Source organism: Oncorhynchus kisutch, linkage group LG21, assembly GCF_002021735.2.
Source record: "Oncorhynchus kisutch isolate 150728-3 linkage group LG21, Okis_V2, whole genome shotgun sequence".
Classification (NCBI taxonomy): domain Eukaryota; kingdom Metazoa; phylum Chordata; class Actinopteri; order Salmoniformes; family Salmonidae; genus Oncorhynchus; species Oncorhynchus kisutch.
The window spans coordinates 27,997,611-28,020,077 of NC_034194.2; the positions used below are offsets into that span (position 1 = coordinate 27,997,611).

Here is a 22,467-nt window from a genome sequence, read left to right on the forward strand (position 1 = left end):
AGACAGGAGAAATACTCCAGATATAACAGACTGACCCTAGCCCTCCGACGCATAAACTATTACAGCATAAATACGGGAGGCTGAGACAGGAGGGGTCGGGAGACACTGTGGCCCCGTCCGATGATACCGCCAGACAGGGCTAAACAGGCAGGATATAACCCCACCCACTTTACCAAAGCACAGCCTCCACACCACTAGAGAGATATCTCTAACCACCAACTTACTATCCTGAGACAAGGCCGAGTATAGCCCACAAAGATCTCCCCCACGGCACAACCCAAGGGGGGGCGCCAACCCAGACAGGAAGATCACGTCAGTGACTCAACCCACTCAAGTGACGCACCCCTCCTAGGGATAGCATGGAAGAGCACCAGTAAGCCAGTAAGCCAGTGAGCACCAGTCAGCCCCTATAATAGAGTTTGAGGCAAAGAATCCCAAGCTTTACTGCTTGCGCTGTAAAATGAGTAGTATTTAGACTTCAATAACAATTTTCTTACATTAATTTATGAATATTGAAAAATATAAACATTAATATTGAAAATATATATTTTTTATTTGTTAGCCAGGATTGCAAATAGAGATGTGCAGAAAGATAATCAGCCATGGATCCTTTCCCCTCAATGTATTTTTCATGACAGCCAGGCCCATCTATTCAAAGAAACATTATTTATTTAAATCTCAAATTGAGGAAAATAAGTAGTTTTGGTCTGGCAACAAAATAATCCAGAGAATTGCGGTAAACAGCGCCACAAACTGAATGTTCTATACTCAGCCAGGCCCATCTTTTCAAATTTTTTAGCAAAATAATGTAAGAAGTTTTTTTGTGATCACGAGAAAATCCTAACAATTCATGTAAAGAGCCACAGTCTGGCAGAAAAATCAGAGTGTTCTATCATAAAGTGAGAACAATTAGTTTCCCTGGCTACTACATGGCCACTACTAACAGTAAATTCATAGATGATATTCTCTTCTATAAACCTGTCTCCTCTCCAATATAATCGCATAGCTTACACAGACCCACCACAGACCTTTGAAAAATACATTCTGTGAAAAGGCGTCCCATGGTCTGCTTTGCCAACTAGCTCAATGTATTCCAAACACTGGTGGTAACCAGATGATCCCAATCATTTAGGTAGTAAACGATTCTCCCTTCTGGTCTGTTCTACTGCAAACTGTCTGGGATTCGCTGTTTCCCTGTTTGCTACTCAAATACAGGGGCGCAACTTTGCATTTTTGTCCACCGCCAGTTTTGTCATTGGAATGTGATACAAAACTAGGCAACGGTGTGCTTTAGGACCATGCGGACACCTCTGAGCGGTCGGGTAGGCTATTTGGAGTGTTAATCCAGCTGGATAAAAAACGTGATATTATGTCCCCCCTACTTCTAAAATCAAAGTTGAGCTCCTGTTCAAATATATTTTACTTATTCAGTAAAATACTAAATGAACTGCAATACATAGGTCTCAAATATATTGTCATAACTAGGGTGCACAGACCCATGGCGGACCTATTAACGAGAGGCTTTTCGCTGTATTACAAAATGTCCAATGCAACATGCCTAGCTCAGCCTACTGAGGTGTGGCTTAAGGCATGGACCCCAGGATATGCCACAACCTTCTATGTAAACAAACCATCTGTGGTGACAAATAATCACCATACTGGCATTATACCTAAAGTGGACATTGCCATTGGCTGCACAGAGTCACATTAACAGAAATCCCATGCAGCCTTGTTTATAAGTTCAAACATTGGAATGTGAGATGTAATCTAGACTATACCTTGATTAAGAGACAGATACTCATTATTTTGTTAATTTATATTTGAGCATAATTATTTCTATGTGACCTGCACATTCTCGCTATGAACTTCTAACACGAGTGATGCGGGTGTGTCTTCATGACAATCAAAAAGCAGCTGCTCTCCAATTTGGCAGCTCCAATGCATTGTCACTTCCGACACTGCCAAAACATCCACTATGTGGGTGTCTGCTATCGATGGTTAATGCTTGATATGATTGAATCCAGGCCCTTGTCATACAACAACCTCCCACACCAGGGGCCTCATTTATAACCGTTGCGTAGATTTCACAACAATTGGTGTGCACCATTTCTGAAAAGACTGGACAAGTACGAAAATATTCAGATTTATAAACTTGGCGCACGCATGTTTGTGTTTCCTGTTATAAATCAGACCTTGTCCTGAAACTGTACGCACGTGAACAAGCATTAAAACTTCACTCACCTTTTATGTTGACAATAATGCCCTTATTTTATGTATATTTTAGAAGTATTCAAATGAAGCAGATGCTGTTTTCTAAAGCACCTGCTGATGTTCAGGCCGAGGTAGGTATAGTTTTATGTGTGCTCTAGGGCAATGGTGTCTAGTTGGAATTTGTATTTCTGGTCCTGACAACTGGACCTTTTTTGGAACACCATTATTTTTGTCTTACTGAGATTTACTGTCAGGGCCCAGGTCTGACAGAATCTGTGCAGAAGATCTAGATACTGCTGTAGGCCCTTCTTGGTTGGGGACAGAAGCATCAGATTATCAGCAAACAGTAGACATTTGACTTCAGATTCTAGTAGGGGGAGGCCGGGTGCTGCAGACAGTTCTAGTGCCCCCGCCAATTCGTTGATATATATGTTGAAGATGGTGTGGCTCAAGCTGCATCCCTGTCTCACCCCACGGCCCTGTGGAAAGAAATGTGTGTGTTTTTTACATTGTTTGTGTACATAGATTTTATAATGTTGAATGTTTTTCTCCCAACACCGCTTTCCATCAATTTGTATGGCAGACCCTCATGCTAAATTGATTCAAAATGTTTTTTTAAATGAACAAAGCATGAGAAGACTTTGCTTTTGTTTGTTTGTTTTTCAATTAGGGTGTGCAGGGTGAATACATGGTCTGTCGTGCAGTAATTTGATAAAAAGCCAATTTTACATTTGCTCAGTACATTGTTTTCACTGAGGAAATGTAGGAGTCTGCCATTTTTTAAGGTTGCTGTTGACGCATATCCCACAGTAGTTATTGGGGTCAAATTTGTCTCCACTTTTGTGGATTGTGGTGATCAGTCCTTGGTTACAAATATTGGGGAAGATGCCTGAGCTGAGGATGGTGTCAAAGAGTTTAAGTATAGCCAATATGAATTTTTGGTCTGTATATTTGATTACTTCATTTAGGATACCATCAACACCACAGGCCTTTTTGGGTTGGAGGGTTTGTATTTTGTCCTGCAGTTCATTCAATGTAATTGGAGAATCAAGTGGAATCTGGTAGTCTTTGATAGCTGATTCTAAGATTTGTAATTGATCATGTATATGTTTTAGCTGGTTTGGTCTTTGTTCTTTGCATATCCTAGCTTCTGGGCCTGAGTAACAGTCAGTTTACTTTGGGCACGCTTCTCATCCAGACGTCGAAATACTGCCCCCAAGCCATAAGAAGAAGATGTTTCTTGGAAACTCGCACCTGTCCATCTCACAATCACAGGTGTCATCAGCCCCCCCTCACTAACCTTTGGTCTGAATGGCTGGAATGGTTCTTCCATCCTCCCATACTCACCCAGGGCCACTGATCAGTAAAGCCTGTATTATTATTAAAGGGGCACTGCAGAACACCATCTTCAGATTCACTGATGGGAGTGAAGCCCTGTTTTTTCCTTCATTTTTACATTTTGGTAATTTAGCACATGGTTTTTCAAACTCTGTCGATCCAGATGCCAAGAGTGTGCAAAGCTGTCATCAAGGCACAGGGTGGCTACTTTAAAGAATCTCAAATATAAAATATATTTTGATTTGTTCAACACTTTTTTGGTTAAGACATGATTCCATTTGTGTTATGTCATAGTTTTGATGTCTTCACTATTATTCTATAATGAAGAAAATAGTAAAAGTAGAGAAAAACCCTGGAATGAGTAGGTGTGTCTAATTTATATAGGCCCATTCCTCATCTTTTTACCAAAACAGATGATTAGATTCTAGCTTTAATTGTGGAGGTAATTTGGCCATATGAGGCTGCAAAACAGGGATAATTTTGAATAATGTCTTCTGACTTTTCACAGTGTGTCAAGGTAATTCTTGGAGAGTAAGTATGCCTAGTTTCACGGTTGATGTGCTAAGCGAAGCCTAACCCGTTGAAACAGCTGTAGACTAGCTCCTCTCCGACGAGGCTTCTATGGAACGACAGGCACTGGGTCTCTCCTTGCTGCTTTGCTACAGTATCTCTCCTCGTAATGCACTCAGTGTGTGTGTGTCTGTCTGTCTGTCTGTATTTGTGGCTGTGCTCTGTCAAAAGGTGTTATTCGCTCTACAGGAGGAGGACCAGGAGAGTTTTGGCTGGATTAGATAGTGTTCCCTTTTTCCACACACCATGACACACACACACACGCACACCAGGGCAGGAGTGTGTGTGTACATGAGTGTGAGCATTTTCATGAGTGTACTTACACTCACAGTTGACAGTTGTCATCCTAATCGGCTCAGCGGGGAAGGGGAGGTGGGTGTGTGTGTGTGTGTGTGTGTGTGTGTGTGTGTGTGTGTGTGTGTGTGTGTGTGTGTGTGTGTGTGTGTGTGTGTGTGTGTACTTAGCATGTCTGGGTGCATATGTGTGGGAGTCCATTATGGAGAGGGAATATAAAGATTCTAGGAGCTGATTGAAAATGCTACCTGTGGTAATGTCAAGGATAAGCCTTGTTCAGATGAGCCTGTGTCCCTGTTGGAGGTCTACTTCTCTCGCTGGCACCGTTTGGGGAGTTTGAATACTTATCCGTACTGGTCTGGTCTGTCTGTGGGAGAGGAGCATGGAGGAGGACAACAAATACACGTCCAAACTGTCGCCCACTGTGGACCACTGGGCAGGCATGTACCTAGTGGTGATAGGTGAGTTACTTACAGCTGATACTGCTGTTCTCTTTTAATTCCTTCTTCTTTTTAATTTGTTTCCCTGTGTGGATTCCCTGTTCAGCATTCAGCATGGGGCTGGTAGTTTGGAGTTTGAAACACAAATGGCAGGAGTTTAGATTTGAGTGCATCATGTATTTTTTGGGGGGGGAGATGGTGATTAGAGATGATGGAAAGGGATTTGTACAGACTCTGCGTTGTGAGGTTTTCACACCAAGTCATATCGGTAGACGATATAGGCGTTATACACTGAGTGTACAAAACATGAGGAACACCTTCCTAATATTGAGTTGCACACCCTTTTGCCCTCAGAACAGCCTCAATTTTTCGGGACTTTAAAAGGTGTTGAAAGTGTTTCACAGAGATGCTGGCCCATGTTGACACAGTTGTGTCATGTTGGCTGGATGTCCTTTAGGTGGCGGATCATTCATGATACACACAGGAAATGTTGAGTGTGAAAAAAACATCACTAACTGGTGCGCCTGGCACCTACTACCATACCCTTTTCAAAGACACTTAAATCTTTCACCTGCTAAATGGCACACTTAAACAATCCATGTTTCAATTGTCTGATGGCTTATTTAACCTGTCTCCTCCCCTTCATCTACACTGATTTAAGTGGATTTAACAAGTGATACCAATAAGGGATCAGAGCTTTCACCTGGAATCAACTGGTGAGTCTGTCATGGAAAGAGAATGGTGTTCCTAATGTTTTGTCAACTCAGTGTACTGTATATAATAGGTTGCAGTTACAGAAGAATTGATTGGACACAAAGCATTATAGTTGTCTTTTCAATGATTGGTAATGTGTGATCCACTAGTTCTGTTGATGTGTGAATGGTTATTGTGCCAAAGAAATAGAGCCTGCACACTCATAAACTCCACCATGTACCTTAATTCGAAAACAAACTATGTTTAGATCCTTCAAGGATCTTTGTCAGGTGACTAATGGTAATTGTGCATCCATTTATTTTACACAAGCTGTTGCTTATCGTTTGTTGCTGAAGTGTGCTACAGCAGTCCAGTCTTTCCAGTTGTAATTCTGATCTCTGCACATTCTCTCTTGTTTAGTGCATGCTTCCACAACATTTCCAAGCAGTTCCATAGAGCTGAATTGGACCATACTTGGTGATATTGTGTTTTTCTATTAGCTATGAAAGAAATATATTCACTCACAAGCTTAGCCTTTTGTTAACAACACTGTCATCTCAGATTTTCAAAATATGCTTTTCAACCATAGCTACACAAGCATTTCTGTAAGAGTATTGATAGCTAGCATAGCATTAAGCCTAGCATTCAGCAGGCAACATTTTCACAAAAACAAGAAAAGCATTCAAATAAAATCATTTACCTTTGAAGAACTTCGGATGTTTTCAATGAGGAGACTCTCAGTTAGATAGCAAATGTTCAGTTTTTCCAAAAATATTATTTGTGTAGGAGAAATCGCTCCGTTTTGTTCATCACGTTTGGCTAAGAAAAAAAAACGAAAATTCAGTCATTACAACGCCAAACTTTTTTCCAAATTAACTCCATAATATCGACAGAAATATGGCAAACGTTGTTTAGAATCAATCCTCAAGGTGTTTTTCACATATCTATTTGATGATAAATCATTCGTGGCAGTTGGGCTTCTCCTCGGAAGTAAATGGAAAAATACACGCAGCTGGAGATTACGCAATAACTGCGACGGAGGACACCAAGCGAGCACCTGGTAGATGTAGTGTAAAATGGTCAATCTTCCAATGATATACCTACAAATACGTCACAATGCTGCAGACACCTTGGGGAAACGACAGAAAGTGTAAGCTCATTCCTGACGCATTCACAGCCATATAAGGAGACATTGGAACACAGCGCCTTCGAAATCTGGGGCACTTCTTGTTTGAAATTTAATCTTGGTTTCGCCTGTAGCATCAGTTCTGTGGCACTCACAGATAATATCTTTGCAGTTTTGGAGACGTCAGAGTGTTTTCTTTCCAAAGCTGTCAATTATATGCATAGTCGAGCATCTTTTCGTGACAAAATATCTTGTTTAAAACAGGAACGTTTTTTTATCCAAAAATTAAAAGAGCGCCCCCTATATTGAAGAAGTTAAGCTTTATTCATGTGACTCTGTAGAACTCAATCTTTATTCACATGACTCTGTAGAACTTAAGCTTTATTCACATGACTCTGTAGAACTCAAGCTTTATTCACATGACTCTGTAGAACTCAATCTTTATTCACACGACTCTGTAGAACTCAAGCTTTATTCACATGACTCTGTAGAACTCAATCTTTATTCACATGACTCTGTAGAACTCAATCTTTATTCACATGACTGTAGAACTCAATCTTTATTCACATGACTCTGTAGAACTCAAGCTTTATTCACATGACTCTGTAGAACTCAATCTTTATTCACACGACTCTGTAGAACTCAAGCTTTATTCACATGACTCTGTAGAACTCAAGCTTTATTCACATGACTCTGTAGAACTCAATCTTTATTCACATGACTCTGTAGAACTCAAGCTTTATTCACATGACTCTGTAGAACTCAATCTTTATTCACACGACTCTGTAGAACTCAAGCTTTATTCACATGACTCTGTAGAACTCAAGCTTTATTCACATGACTCTGTAGAACTCAATCTTTATTCACACGACTCTGTAGAACTCAAGCTTTATTCACATGACTCTGTAGAACTCAAGCTTTATTCACATGACTCTGTAGAACTCAAGCTTTATTCACATGGCTCTGTAGAACTCAAGCTTTATTCACATGACTCTGTAGAACTTAAGCTTTATTCACATGACTCTGTAGAACTCAAGCTTTATTCACATGGCTCTGTAGATCTCAATCTTTATTCACATGACTCTGTAGAACTCAAGCTTTATTCACATGACTCTGTAGAACTTAAGCTTTATTCACATGACTCTGTAGAACTCAAGCTTTATTCACATGACTCTGTAGAACTCAAGCTTTATTCACATGACTCTGTAGAACTTTAACTTTATTCTCTTTCAGCTTCACATTTCAAACACTTTCGACGTGTCAACTCTCCAACACTTGCATGATCATGATGTTAATAGGTTTGAGCGTAAAATCACTCACTTAAAAAAAATCTCAAACATACAGAGACACATTTTTATCACACATCGGCATGCAAGCACACACACACACATGCACAAGCACACACACACACTCCTATCCCTGGTGCCTAGGTGCCATAAATATTGGAGTTCTCTCACTTTCTACTTTACACTGTCATCCCTGGACCTCAGCCTTCAGCAGTGAAAGTGTCCTGTTGGTTAAAATGTGTAAAATGTACTTACTACCTTTTAGCTACTTTGCAAATACTAAGCATGTTAGCTAACCCTTCCCCTAACCCTAACCTTAGCCTTAACCCTAACCCCTAACCCTAACCTTAGCCTTAACCCTAACCTTAACCCCTAACCCTAACCCCTAGTCTAGCTAACATTAGCCAACTATTTTACATTAGTCACAACAAATTGAAATTCATAATTCTTTATAAGATGTTCGTTACGATATTAACATTTTATATTCATCCAATGTGATGTTGGTCCACATAAATGGGATGCAACTTGGATATAGACGGTCCATGAATCAGCATATGTGAATGTGAGTACCCTGATTACCTTGAAAAAAATGGTCTGACATCTTGGACGCAGTCTCCAGTAGTTTAAACCTCAGTGTCTCTGCTAGACATGAGCCTGCAAGTCTCATCTCCACAGCGTTGCTGGAGATTCTGCAGCACCCCTGAAAGAGAAGTACATTAGCTAGTTATAAAGTTATAGAATTAGTACTGTCTGTTCAGAATGAAATGCAATAATTCAGAATAGCCTACTACACCATGAGAAGGCCAATAATTTAGCCATAGAGGATAAATAGCTTATTTTAAAAAATTGCTTCGCTGTGAATTGTTTATAGCCCAAAAACAAGACAATAAAGGCATACAGTAGCCTACAGTCAGGAACGTATGCTGTCAGTGAACAGCATGCAGACAAAACAGGCCTTTCTCTATATTTCAAATACAATCACGGGAAAACACAGGATGGAAAGAAAGGACTCAAATCTGTATGCTGTAGGCTACCAAAATATTTGATCAACTTCCATTAGGCCTATTGAGCGAACAGAGAGCGAGAGATAGGATGTTTTCACGAGTGCATTGGCCATCGCCGGCGAGAGTCTGTGTTACATCTCCTCCTGCCACGCCCTCTACAGCTCATCCTGTGTCTCCTTGACCTGCCGCCACTCCCCCAGTTCCCTCTCCCTCTCCCTCTCCCTGTGTGTGTGTGATTGGGTGGGCGGAGACAGAGCAGATCCCCACCAGCTGCAATCTGTTCCATAATCAAGACTTCTACAAATACTCAGTCCTGCCACTTCCACACTGCCAGATCGTAATCTCTGCTCAGTCAGTCTATGTTTCTAGCTGTTTGTTACTATTTAGATCCTGTTAACAGTGCCTGTTTTCCTTGCCTGACACAGTACTCTCCATTACAGTTCTGCCCGCTCTGACTCTGGTCCCTGTCTCCAGTCCCACGTCTCGTCATCCTGCTACTCTGTCCTGTATTCCCCACTCTACTACTCCCTTGGATTCCCCTCCGGACGTGCTTGCCCTGTCCCATCCCCTCTCGCTCCAGCCTCAGCCTCTGCACCTGGTTCCCTGCAACCCGCCCAAGCTTCCCCTGGCCTGCACTCCATCTTCCCCCTGTGTTTCAATAAATACCTTGGTTATTTCATCCCAGTCTCCTCGTCTGAATGTGCTCTTGGGTTTCCCTGTTCCACTCCGCATAAGAGTGTGGTGGAATTATTGTAATCAAAAGGAGAGACTTTTAACATTTCTTCAAAACAATCAAACTTTATTATTTAATTACTGCAGTAATGGAGCTGGTCAGTAATCACCCCTAGAGGTGATCACTGAGAACTCAACCAGCTGGTTGGTAATCACCCCTAGAGGGGATCACTGAGAACTCAACCAGCTGGTTGGTAATCACCCCTAGAGGTGATCACTGAGAACTCAACCAGCTGGTTGGTAATCACCCCTAGAGGTGATCACTGAGAACTCAACCAGCTGGTTGGTAATCACCCCTAGAGGGGATCACTGAGAACTCAACCAGCTGGTTGGTAATCACCCCTAGAGGTGATCACTGAGAACTCAACCAGCTGGTTGGTAATCACCCCTAGAGGTGATCACTGAGAACTCAACCAGCTGGTTGGTAATCACCCCTAGAGGTGATCACTGAGAACTCAACCAGCTGGTTGGTAATCACCCCTAGAGGTGATCACTGAGAACTCAACCAGCGGGTTGGTAATCACCCCTAGAGGGGATCACTGAGAACTCAACCAGCTGGTTGGTAATCACCCCTAGAGGGGATCACTGAGAACTCAACCAGCTGGTTGGTAATCACCCCTAGAGGGGATCACTGAGAACTCAACCAGCTGGTTGGTAATCACCCCTAGAGGTGATCACTGAGAACTCAACCAGCTGGTTGGTAATCACCCCTAGAGGTGATCACTGAGAACTCAACCAGCTGGTCAGTAATCACCCCTGGAGGTGATCACTGAGACCTCAACCAGCTGGTCAGTAATCACCTCTGGAGGTGATCACTGAGACCTCAACCAGCTGGTCAGTAATCACCCATGGAGGTGATCACTGAGACCTCAACCAGCTGGTCAGTAATCACCCCTGGGGGTGATCACTGAGAACTCACCCAGATGGTTGGTAATCACCCCTGGAGGTGATCACTGAGAACTCAACCAGCTGGTTGGTAATCATCCCTGGAGGTGATCACTGAGAACTCAACCAGCTGGTTGGTAATCATCCCTGGAGGTGATCACTGAGAACTCAACCAGCTGGTCAGTAATCACCCATGGAGGTGATCACTGAGACCTCAACCAGCTGGTCAGTAATCACCCCTGGGGGTGATCACTGAGAACTCAACCAGCTGGTTGGTAATCATCCCTGGAGGTGATCACTGAGAACTCAACCAGCTGGTCAGTAATCACCCCTGGAGGTGATCACTGAGACCTCAACCAGCTGGTCAGTAATCACCCCTGGGGGTGATCACTGAGAACTCAATTGTCAAGACTTACAAATGTTCACGATTCATTTCTTTCTCCCAGTGACACAAGGAAAACATGCCATTCTTTATACACGAAAATTTAAAGATATTTCCTATTGACAAGAGGTCTTTCAGTTGGCCACTCGAGTAACCTGACGTAGGCGGCATGTCTACTTCACACAGGCAGCAATGAATTTACATTGTAGATGCATCATAAATAATTTCTATTGAGAAATTTCACCACCGATTCTCCAACGGTTGCTGTGGGTTGTCATGTCAAGGTACTGTTGGCTTTCTGAAGGACAAAGCCTCACATCCTTCCCTTTCACTGAACAATGGGAGATTACATTCAGATTATAAACCTGTGGAGGAAGAATGAACATGTATTGCCACAATATTTCCCCTTGGTTTAATTAAATCTCCATCAGAATATGGGACTGGCGGGGTTTGGAGGGAGGGTTGGAGGGGAGGGTGGTGTGTTGAGGTGGAGGAAGACATTATATAAATGAGATTGAAACCAGAATGATTCAGGCCACATTAATCAAATATCTCTAATGTGAGAAACGTGGGCTGCAATCAATTTTCTAATTAATGTTCCATTATTATGTTTGCTGTAGCTAGCTGGACCTCAAGCATGTTCTCTGGGTAACAGGTTAGGAGAGGGGAGAAGGGTTATAAAACAGGTCAGATGTGGAGAGGTTCCTATTGGAGAGGAAAAAGGGTAACGTGGGGTGTCAACCTGCTAGTATGGTTAAGGTCACGGTTCCCCAACACGCAGACCGTGGGTGGTTTTATTTCACCCCTCAAGTTTTCTGAGCAAAAAAATTAATAATAATAAAATCCTGCTTAACAAACAACAACATTATACATAAAAGACTGTAAAAGACTGTAAAATCACCAGGACATTCACCAGGAAATCAGCTCAAAGTGATTTCAATTCTGGGAAATCTTCCCCAAGTATTCCATATATAGAGAGGAGAATGTGATCGTATCCCAATGTAATCAGGGTTTGAAATGATTTAGCTTTTGTCAAATACTGTATCTGTTTGGGATTCTTATTGGCAATTTGCAGTGTACAAATAATTAATTATGTGGAATTATGTGTTCCGGCCCCCCCCCCCCCCGACCATCCACTCAAGGAAAAATTGGCCCATGGCTGAGTGTAATTGGGGACCCCTGGTTTAGGTGATGAGAGTTGAGGCATGATGATTATAGATCCATAATGGATTATGAAGCTTGATTTAGCATATTTGTAGGATTTTTCCCCCACCTTTATTTAACCAGGTAGGCTAGTCTGAGAACACCTTTATTTAACCAGGTAGGCTAGTCTGAGAACACCTTTATTTAACCAGGTAGGCTAGTCTGAGAACACCTTTATTTAACCAGGTAGGCTAGTCTGAGAACACCTTTATTTAACCAGGTAGGCTAGTCTGAGAACACCTTTATTTAACCAGGTAGGCTAGTCTGAGAACACCTTTATTTAACCAGGTAGGCTAGTCTGAGAACAAGTTCTCATTTACAACTACAACCTGGCCAAGATAAAGCAAAGCAGTGTGACACAAACAACAACACAGAGTTACACATGGGATAAACAAACATACAGTCAATAATACAATAGAAAAAGGATATATACAGAGTGTGCAAATGAGGTAGGATAAGGGAGGTAAGGCAATAAAAAGGCAATAGTGGTGAAATAATGTGTAACGATTCTCTTGTGGTGAAGGAGAGTCGGACCAAAATGCGGCGTGTAGATTGCGATCCATGTTTAATAAACAAACGTAAAAACACGAATCAATACAAACACTACAAAACAAAGAACGTAACGAAAACCGAAACAGTCCTATCTGGTGCAAACACAGAGACAGGAACAAGGACACTAAGGACAATCACCCACGACACACTCAAAGAATATGGCTGCCTAAATATGGTTCCCAATCAGAGACAACGATAAACACCTGCCTCTGATTGAGAACCACTTCAGACAGCCATAGACTTAACTAGAACACCCCACTAAGCTACAATCCCAATACATACACACCACATACAAAAACCCATGCCACACCCTGGCCTGACCAAATAAATGAAGATAAACACAAAATACTTCGACCAGGGCGTGACATAATGACAATTTAGCAATTAAACACTGGAGTGATAGATGTGCAGAAGATGAATGTGCAAGTAGAGATACTGGGGTGTAAAGGAGCAAAATAAATAACAGTATGGGGATGAGGTAGTTGGATGGGCTATTTACAGATGGGCTATGTACAGGTGCAGTGATCTGTGAGCTGCTCTGACAGCTGGTGTTTAAAGTTAGTGAGGGAGATATGAGTCTCCAGCTTCAGTGATGTTTGCAGTTTGTTCTAGTCGGTCCAGTCATATATTTTATTAGATTAGCTTTTGCCGTAATCTGAGAAAAGTGGGAAAATAATGACCCAGAGGAATGTAATTACACATGTGACATTATGAAAGAGAGAGAGGTGAGAGAGAGAGTGAGAGGCGTGAGAGAGAGAAGCGAGAGAGAGAGAGAGAGAGAGAGAGACAGAGAGAGAGAGAGAGAGAGAGAGATATGGAGGAGTCTTCTCCATCTCATGAAATGATCCGTATTGTAGCAGGCTTTCAATACCTTTCAACGATTGTGTCACTGTTATGACATGATGTGAATACCAGGGATGATCAATGCCTTTCCATGCATCTAGTTAATGGAAAATACTCTTGGTGAACCCTCAGAGTCAAATCAATTGGACCCATCAATCTCCTCTGTGCAATTTTTTACTAGCTCATTGTCATGATATTTTACAATTGTCTGTGTAATTGTAGCTTACTGGAAAAACGTCCTTACTTTCTTTGTAGAATTGTCAATCCCACAACTCTATGCTGTTCCAAAATGAAGTTTTATTCAGATTGCTATTTGGTGAGCTACATGAGTCTCCTTGATCTGATGTTGACAGATACAGTCCCCTTAGCTGCTCTTGTGGTTGTAATAGCTAATTAAGGTCTGGTGGAATCCCTCTCATTGTGTCCAGTAAGATGGACTGCAGGGTCCCTGCTGTTCAACAGTACCCATTGGGCAAAAACAGTTTGAATCAACATTGTTTCCATATATTTTCAACCCAAAAACTAAATGTGTCGACGTTGAAAAAATGTGGAAAACTAAATGGATTTGCAAAAAATCATAAATTTAAGGGCATTTTGTTTATGTTTCACACAACTAATGACATGGTGACATTTTTTGTTGATTTTACGTTGAATTCACATTTAGTTAACTTCTTGCGTCGAGCAATCCCGTATCCGGGAGCGTAATCATAGCCTCAAGCTCATTAGCATAACGCAACGTTAACTATTCATGAAAATCGCAAATGAAATGAAATAAATATATTGGCTCACAAGCTTAGCCTTTTGTTAACAACACTGTCATCTCAGATTTTCAAAATATGCTTTTCAACCATAGCTACACAAGCATTTGTGTAAGAGTATTGATAACTAGCATAGCATTAAGCCTAGCATTCAGCAGGCAACATTTTCACAAAAACAAGAAAAGCATTCAAATAAAATCATTTACCTTTAAAGAACTTCGGATGTTTTCAATGAGGAGACTCTCAGTTAGATAGCAAATGTTCATTTTTTCCAAAAATATTATTTGGGTAGGAGAAATCGCTCCGTTTTGTTCATCACGTTTGGCTAAGAAAAAAAAAACGAAAATTCAGCCATTACAACGCCAAACTTTTTTCCAAATTAACTCCATAATATCGACAGAAACATGGCAAACGTTGTTTAGAATCCATCCTCAAGGTGTTTTTCACATATCTATTCGATGATAAGTCATTCGTGGCAGTTGGGTTTCTCCTCTGAAGCAAATGGAAAAATGCACGCAGCTGGAGATTACGCAATAATTGCAACGGAGGACACCAAGCGAGCACCTGGTAAATGTAGTCTCTTATGGTCAATCTTCCAATGATATGCCTACAAATACGTCACAATGCTGCAGACACCTTGGGGAAACGAAAGAAAGTGTAGGCTCATTCCTTGCGCATTCACAGCCATAGAAGGAGACATTGGAACACAGCGCCTTCAAAATCTGGGTCATTTCCTGTTTGAAATTTCATCTTGGTTTCGCCTGTAGCATCAGTTCTGTGGCACTCACAGATAATATCTTTGCCGTTTTGGAAACGTCAGAGTGTTTTCTTTTCAAAGCTGTCAATTATATGCATAGTCGAGCATCTTTTCGTGACAAAATATCTTGTTTAAAACGGGAACGTTTTTTTATCCAAAAATTAAAAGAGCGCCCCCTATATTGAAGAAGTTAACAACTCAACCAAATGTCAATCACATCTAGACATTGAACTGACCTCTGTGCCAAGTGGTAGCCTCATGGGGATTATAGCCCTGCATCATATCTTAGCCGAGGATAAATTAATTAGGCCAGCAAATTGGATCAATTAAATGCACTCACTGGGGCACTACAAATGGGGGGTTAATAATTATGATGACTGGTTGCTGGAGACAGATCTACATCAGCCCACCTGGGATCAGAGCTCATTCTCCTGGATGGCTTTACCTCCATCCACGGTAATCATTATGAGACCAATTACATGCATGTTGAGCACTTGTGGATGTACAAGGAGGACAGTTGCTGGTAAAAATGACTTGAGTTCCTATGGGGGCCCCTCACCTTGTGATGCCATTGATTAGGCCTACGTAACAACTAACCTTCCTAATTGAATCCAACTCATTAGAAGTCATGGCATGCTGCTATGTTCTGTCTGGCTGTGAGCTATGATCAATATTAAGGTTCATACAGATGTAGGATCATAATTTGAGCCAGTTTGCTACAGCAGGAAGAAAATCCTGCATCAACAGGAAATGTGAATTGTTATGTGGATTATAGGTTGATTTGTTTTTCGTTAGATCAAATCAAGTCTGTCATTTCAAAGTGGAAACTTTTGAAACCTTTTTAAAACTCAAATGCACTATATGTTTGCATTTCCTGCTTTGCAGCAACAAAAGAGTAATACAATTAAGGTCCTACATCTGTATAGATCTTGTCGTGGAAATTTCCTCTATTTACCAAATCATGGGAGCAAACCACAACACAAGTCAGAGTTAGTTATCAAAGTCCATCTCTAATTATATGAGCTCTATCACAACCCTGTGACTCTCAGATCAATTCAGTGTCTCTCAATGAATTCTCTGAGAGCCCCTTCTACATTGCAACTGAGATCCTTTAATAGCAAAAAACACACATAGTCAGACAGCATAGACATAATAAATCATTCAGCTTTGTCTCCTTACTCAAACCCAGAACCATAAACCAATCCTCCATATCAACAGGCATATATCAAATTGTCATTTAGATACAACCAATTCTAAATGATTCCAGACACTGCCATCCTCCTCTCCCCGATGGGAAAAGTAGGGAGTGACTGGCACACAGACACAGTGGAGCAAAAGATATGTTTACACATGATGACACCTTGACCTCTCCCCTCTCTGCGGCCCATGCAACTTAGTCTGGACATAGAACAGATAACTGCCAATGGCCACCACTATAGTACAACAAAATACATTCTTATGAGAAATAACTCATAAGCATATGATGAATATAAAACATCTTACCTATGTTACCAACCAATTCTGATTATTCCCCAACAATCTTCAATGTCGCAAATACTAATCATATTTCTCTGCTGTCCATGTTAAAATTGATAATATTTTTCGGGCTTCTTTCATAGACTGTTCTCTCTGCTTCCGCATGGCAAGCAGTACCGATGCACCGAGTCTGGAACCAACAAGACCCTGAACAGCTTCTACCCCCAAGCCATAAGACTGTTAGTTAGTTATCTGGACTAGTCAATACAGTTATCTGGACTAGTCAATACAGTTATCTCGACTAGTCAATACAGTTATCTGGACTAGTCAATACAGTTATCTGGACTAGTCAATACAGTTATCTGGACTAGTCAATACAGTTATCTGGACTAGTCAATACAGTTTTCTGGACTAGTCCCAATACAGTTATCTGGACTAGTCAATACAGTTATCTGGACTAGTCAATACAGTTATCTGGACTAGTCAATACAGTTATCTGGACTAGTCTATACAGTTATCTGGACTAGTCTATACAGTTATCTGGACTAGTCAATACAGTTATCTGGACTAGTCAATACAGTTATCTGGACTAGTCAATACAGTTATCTGGACTAGTCTATACAGTTATCTGGACTAGTCAATACAGTTATCTGGATAAGTCAATACAGTTATCTGGACTAGTCTATACAGTTATCTGGACTAGTCTATACAGTTATCTGGAATAGTCTATACAGTTATCTGGAATAGTCTATACAGTTATCTGGACTAGTCTATACAGTTACCTGGACTATCGGTATTGACTATTTTAGCACTAACTCTACCTATATGTACAGTACAGTGCCTTCAGAAAGTAGTCACATCCCTTGACATGTTCCACATGTTGTTTTACAGCCTGAATTCAAAATGTATTAAATATATATTTCTTCACCCATCTACATACAATACCCCATAATGACAAAGTTAGAACATGTTTATTGAAAATGTATTTCTGAAATATTGCATTTACATAAGTAATCACACCCCTGAGTCAATACTTTGTGGAAGCACCTTTGGCAGCGATAACAGCTGTGAGTCTTTCTGGGTAAGACTCTAAGAGATTTCCATACCTGGATTGTGCAACATTTGGTCATTATTATTTTCTAAATTCTTTTGGCTCAGTCAAATTGGTTGTTGATCATTCCTAGACAACCATTGTTAGGTCTTGGCATCTATTTTCAAGAAGATTTAAGTAAAAACTGTAACTCGGCCATTCAGGAACATTCACTGTCTTCTTGGTGAGCAACTCCAGTGTAGATTTGGCCTTGTGTTTTAGGTTATTGTCCTGCTGAAAGAGGAATTCATCTCCATGTGTCTGGTGGAAAGCAGACTGATCCAAGTTTTCCTCTAGGATTTTGCCTGCTCTATTCTGTTTCTTTTTATCCTGAAAAACTCCCCAGTCCTTTATGATTACAAGCATACTCATAACATGATCCAGTCACAACTATGCTTGAAAATATGTAGAGTGATACTCAGTAATGTGTTGTAGTGGATTTGCATAATACTTTGTATTCAGGATAAAAAGTTAATTGCTTTGCCACGTTTCTTTTTGCAGTATTACTTTAGTGCCTTGTTGCAAACAGGATGCATGTTTTGTAATATTTGTGTTCTGTACAGGCTTCCTTCTTTTCACTTTGTAAATTAGGTTAGTAATGTGGAGTAACTACAATGCTGTTGATCCATCCTCAGTTTTCTCCTGTCACAGCCATTAAACTCTGACTGTTTTATTGTCACCTTTAGAATCAGGGTGAAATCCTGCAGTTTCCTTCCTCTCCAGCAACTGAAGGATGCCTGTATCGCTGTAGTGACTGGGTGTATTGATACACCATCCAAAGAGTAATGAATAACTTCACCATGTTCAGAGGGATATTCAATGTCAGATTGTTTTATTTTTACCCATGCAACTTATTATGTGACTTGTTAAAAACATTTAGGCTTGCCATAACAAAGGAGTTGAATACTTATAGACTCAAGATATTTCTGCTTTCATTGTTTATTCATTAGTAACATTTTGAAAGAATTCATTCCACTTTGACAGTCTATACCAGTTGCTAATGAAGCATGTCAAATGTGATTTTATTAACAATTGAAATAGATTGAGTGAGAACCTGATCTATCCTCCATCAATGTATTCTCAGTTTATCCTTCCTCTATCCTCCATCTATGTATTCTCAGTTTATCCTTCCTCTATCCTCCATCTATGTATTCTCAGTTTATCCTTCCTCTATCCTCCATCTATGTATTCTCAGTTTATCCTTCCTCTATCCTCCATCTATGTATTCTCAGTTTATCCTTCCTCTATCCTCCATCTATGTATTCTCAGTTTATCCTTCCACTATCCTCCATCTATGTATTCTCAGTTTATCCTTCCACTATCCTCCATCTATGTATTCTCAGTTTATCCTTCCTCTATCTTACATCCTCCATCTATGTATTCTCAGTTTATCCTTCCTCTATCCTCCATCTACATATTCTCAGTCTATCCTTCCTCTATCCTCCATCTACATATTCTCAGTTTATCCTTCCAAAATCCTCAATCTACATATTCTTAGTCGATCCTTTCTCCAACTATGTATTCTCAGTCTATCCATACTCTATCCTGCATAATCTCTATCTATCTGTCCTCTCCTTATCCCTCACCACTATCTTCAATCTATCCTCTCTCTATTCCCTACCTCTAGCCAATTTCACTGTGAAACAGTTTTACCCTCTGTGAAATAGCCTAATGATGTCCCTGACCTGGCCACTAATAAAACAACAATATACACTGAATGTACAAAACATTAGGAAAATGACATAGACTGACAAGGTGAATCCAGGTGAAAGCTATGATCCCTTATTGATGTCACTTCAATCAGTGTATATGAAGGGGAGGAGACAGGTTGAATAATGATTTTTAAACCTTGAGACAATTGAGACATGGATTGTGTATGCGTACCATTCAGAGAGTGAATGGGTAAGACAAAAGATTGAAGTGCCTTTGAACGGTGTATGGTAGTAGGTGCCAGGCGCACCAGTTTGAGTGAGTCAAGAACTGTAATGCTGCTGGGTTTTTCACGCTCAACTGTTTCTTGTGTGTATCAAGAATGGTCCACCACCCAAAGGACATCCAGCCATCTTGACACAACTGTGGGAAGCATTGGAGTCAACATGGTTGAGCATCCCTGTGGAACGCTTTCGACACCTTGTAGAGTTCATGCCGACGACGGCATGACGAATTGAGTCTGTTCTGAGGGCAAAAGGGGGTGCAACTCAATATTAGGAAGGTGCTCCTAATGTTGTGAACATTCAGTGTATTTTCACCAGTTGTCCACTGTCAAAGCAGGCCTTGTCTCTCACAGATGGTGAGATTGCGGATTAGATTCCCGCAAGAAACACTGAATATAAGTTGGTGAATTCGGTAAGTCGCTTTGGATGAAAATGTGTGCTAAAAGTGTTGGGACAGTGTTTGACTCAATTCAATTAAATAATATTTGTCTTTATACCAAATGGGGCATTAATGCAGGCAAGCAGTTAGAACGAATAACAGTGTGTTCAGCTCAGTTCATGTGGTTTTCATTGCAATAATTGACCAGGTGAAAATGTCCCAAAAAAACACAGTATTATAAAATAGAAGTCTTAAGCTCATTAGATAATGAGCTCATTAACAAACCACCACAGATGTTGCTTGCATTTCTATTTCAATATGATGGCTATGAATAGATAGATGTAGAGGGTAAATAGGAAACTATTGAGTCATTATTTCGTTTTTTGTTTTAGATTTATTAAAATAGATTACGTAGAGCGCATTTGAGGCTGTTCAATGCACAAACGTTCCCAGCTATCGGTCTAGCAGTTCTAACAAGAAGTGGACTGGAGATAAGACACAGGGAATGAGGAAATGAAACTGGAATGTGGAAATGAGACTGGACATTAGGAAATGAGACTGGACATTAGGGAATGAGACTGGATGCAGGAGGGTTCCCATCGAATTCCCTTTCATTTGCTCTGCAGACACCATCCAAACCCCTAAACTCCCAGAGATTTGGGCAGTGTACACGTCTCCACATTTCCTCAGTACTGAAGGATGGTGCATTAGGTTAGTTCTCACAATGCAAGTTGAGAGAGACACTCTTAAAAGACCATTGCAAGTGGCAGCACTGAAGCAATCAATTATCCATAAAAAATATTTTATGTTGCTTTTATAGAACACTCTGTATCCCCGATGACACTCCTCAGCCCTTGAGGGAGAGGAAAAGAGGGAGAGGAAAAGAGGGAGAGGAAAAGAGGGAGAGAGAAAAAGGTGGATGACGGGAATGAGGCCTTTGTGACATCTTGTCACTACATTACCAATACATCAAGGGCTTCAGTTCAGGAGCCAATCTACCATGACAAATACTGCACTTAGGGATTAATAGTGTCCACTCACCCATGTGATGCTCAGTACTCTGCCGTGCTCTGCCCTGGAACACCAATATCAGGCCATGCTGGAGAACGACTGTTTGGCTCATTCTACTCCTATTATCTCTACCATAGACATCTAGTGACTAACCTCTTCTCTCTTTCTCTCTTTTTTTCGAGCTTGATTGGTTAATTGATTGCTAGATTAGTTGATGAACCGTTGCTCGCTCTTCCAGTTTATTTGACTGACTGACTGAACTCTCTCTCTCTCCCCCCTCCAGCGGTGCTGTCGGTCCTGGGTAATGCTGCGGTCTTGGTGACCTCAGCACTCCGGCCAACTCACCTCAAGGCCCCGGAGCTCCTTACAGTCAACCTGGCGGTGACAGACATAGGCATGGCTCTCAGCATGTACCCCCTGTCCATCGCCTCACTCTTCAACCACGCCTGGATTGGAGGGGACTTCTCCTGCCTGTACTATGGCCTGATGGGGATGATCTTCAGCACGGCCAGCATCATGACCCTGGCTGTCATGGGTCTGGTACGATACCTGGTGACAGGAAACCCACCCAGAACAGGTATTCTGGGTATACACTGGAGTGGTAGAGGTAGATACTCTATAGGGGTAAGGTGACTAGATATCAGGACATATGATAAACAGCGTAACAGAAGCGTATATTATTATTTTATGTGAGTGTGTGTAGAGTAAGTATACATTTATGTGCATGTTATGTGTGTGTGAGCAAATTATGTGGTGAGTGTTTGTGTGTGTGTTGGAGTCCGTGTGTGAGTGTGTAGGGCCCTGTGAGTGTGTATGGCCCTGTGCGTGTGCGTAGAAACAGTTCTAGATAGAGCTCAGACTTTCCGACATGATCACTGACTCTATGATTTGACCTGAAGTTCACTGACTCTATGATTTGACCTGAAGATCACGGACTCTATGATTTGACCTGAAGATCACTGACTCCATGATTTGACCTGAAGATCACTGACTCCATGATTTGACCTGAAGATCACTGACTATGATTTGACCTGAATATCACTGACTCTATGATTTGACCTGAAGATCACTGACTCTATGATTTGACCTGAAGATCACTGACTCTATGATTTGACCTGAAGATCACTGACTCTATGATTTGACCTGAAGATCACTGACACTATGATTTGACCTGAAAATCACTGACTATGATTTGACCTGAAGATCACTGACTCTATGATTTGACCTGAAGATCACTGACTATGATTTGACCTGAAGATCACTGACTCTATGATTTGACCTGAAGATCACTGACTCCATGATTTGACCTGAAGATCACTGACTCAATGATTTGACCTGAAGCTCACTGACTCTATGATTTGACCTGAAGATCACTGACTCTATGATATGACCTGAAGATCACTGACTCTATGATTTGACCTGAAAATCACTGACTATGATTTGACCTGAAGATCACTGACTCTATGATTTGACTTGAAGATCACTGACTCCATGATTTGACCT

The 22,467-nt window shown here is 41.1% G+C and overlaps 1 protein-coding gene across 1 annotated transcript in view; it reads left to right on the plus strand.

Moving 5' to 3' along the window:
* The first annotated feature begins 4,795 nt into the window (after nucleotides 1–4,795).
* LOC109866233 (opsin-5-like) overlaps nucleotides 4,796–22,467 on the plus strand; it is a 52,977-nt gene continuing 35,305 nt past the window's right edge. The window contains exons 1-2 of the mRNA XM_031800163.1: nucleotides 4,796–4,874; nucleotides 21,248–21,541. Coding sequence (XP_031656023.1) covers nucleotides 4,796–4,874; nucleotides 21,248–21,541 — 373 coding nt within the window. The remainder of the gene's footprint in view (nucleotides 4,875–21,247; nucleotides 21,542–22,467) is intronic.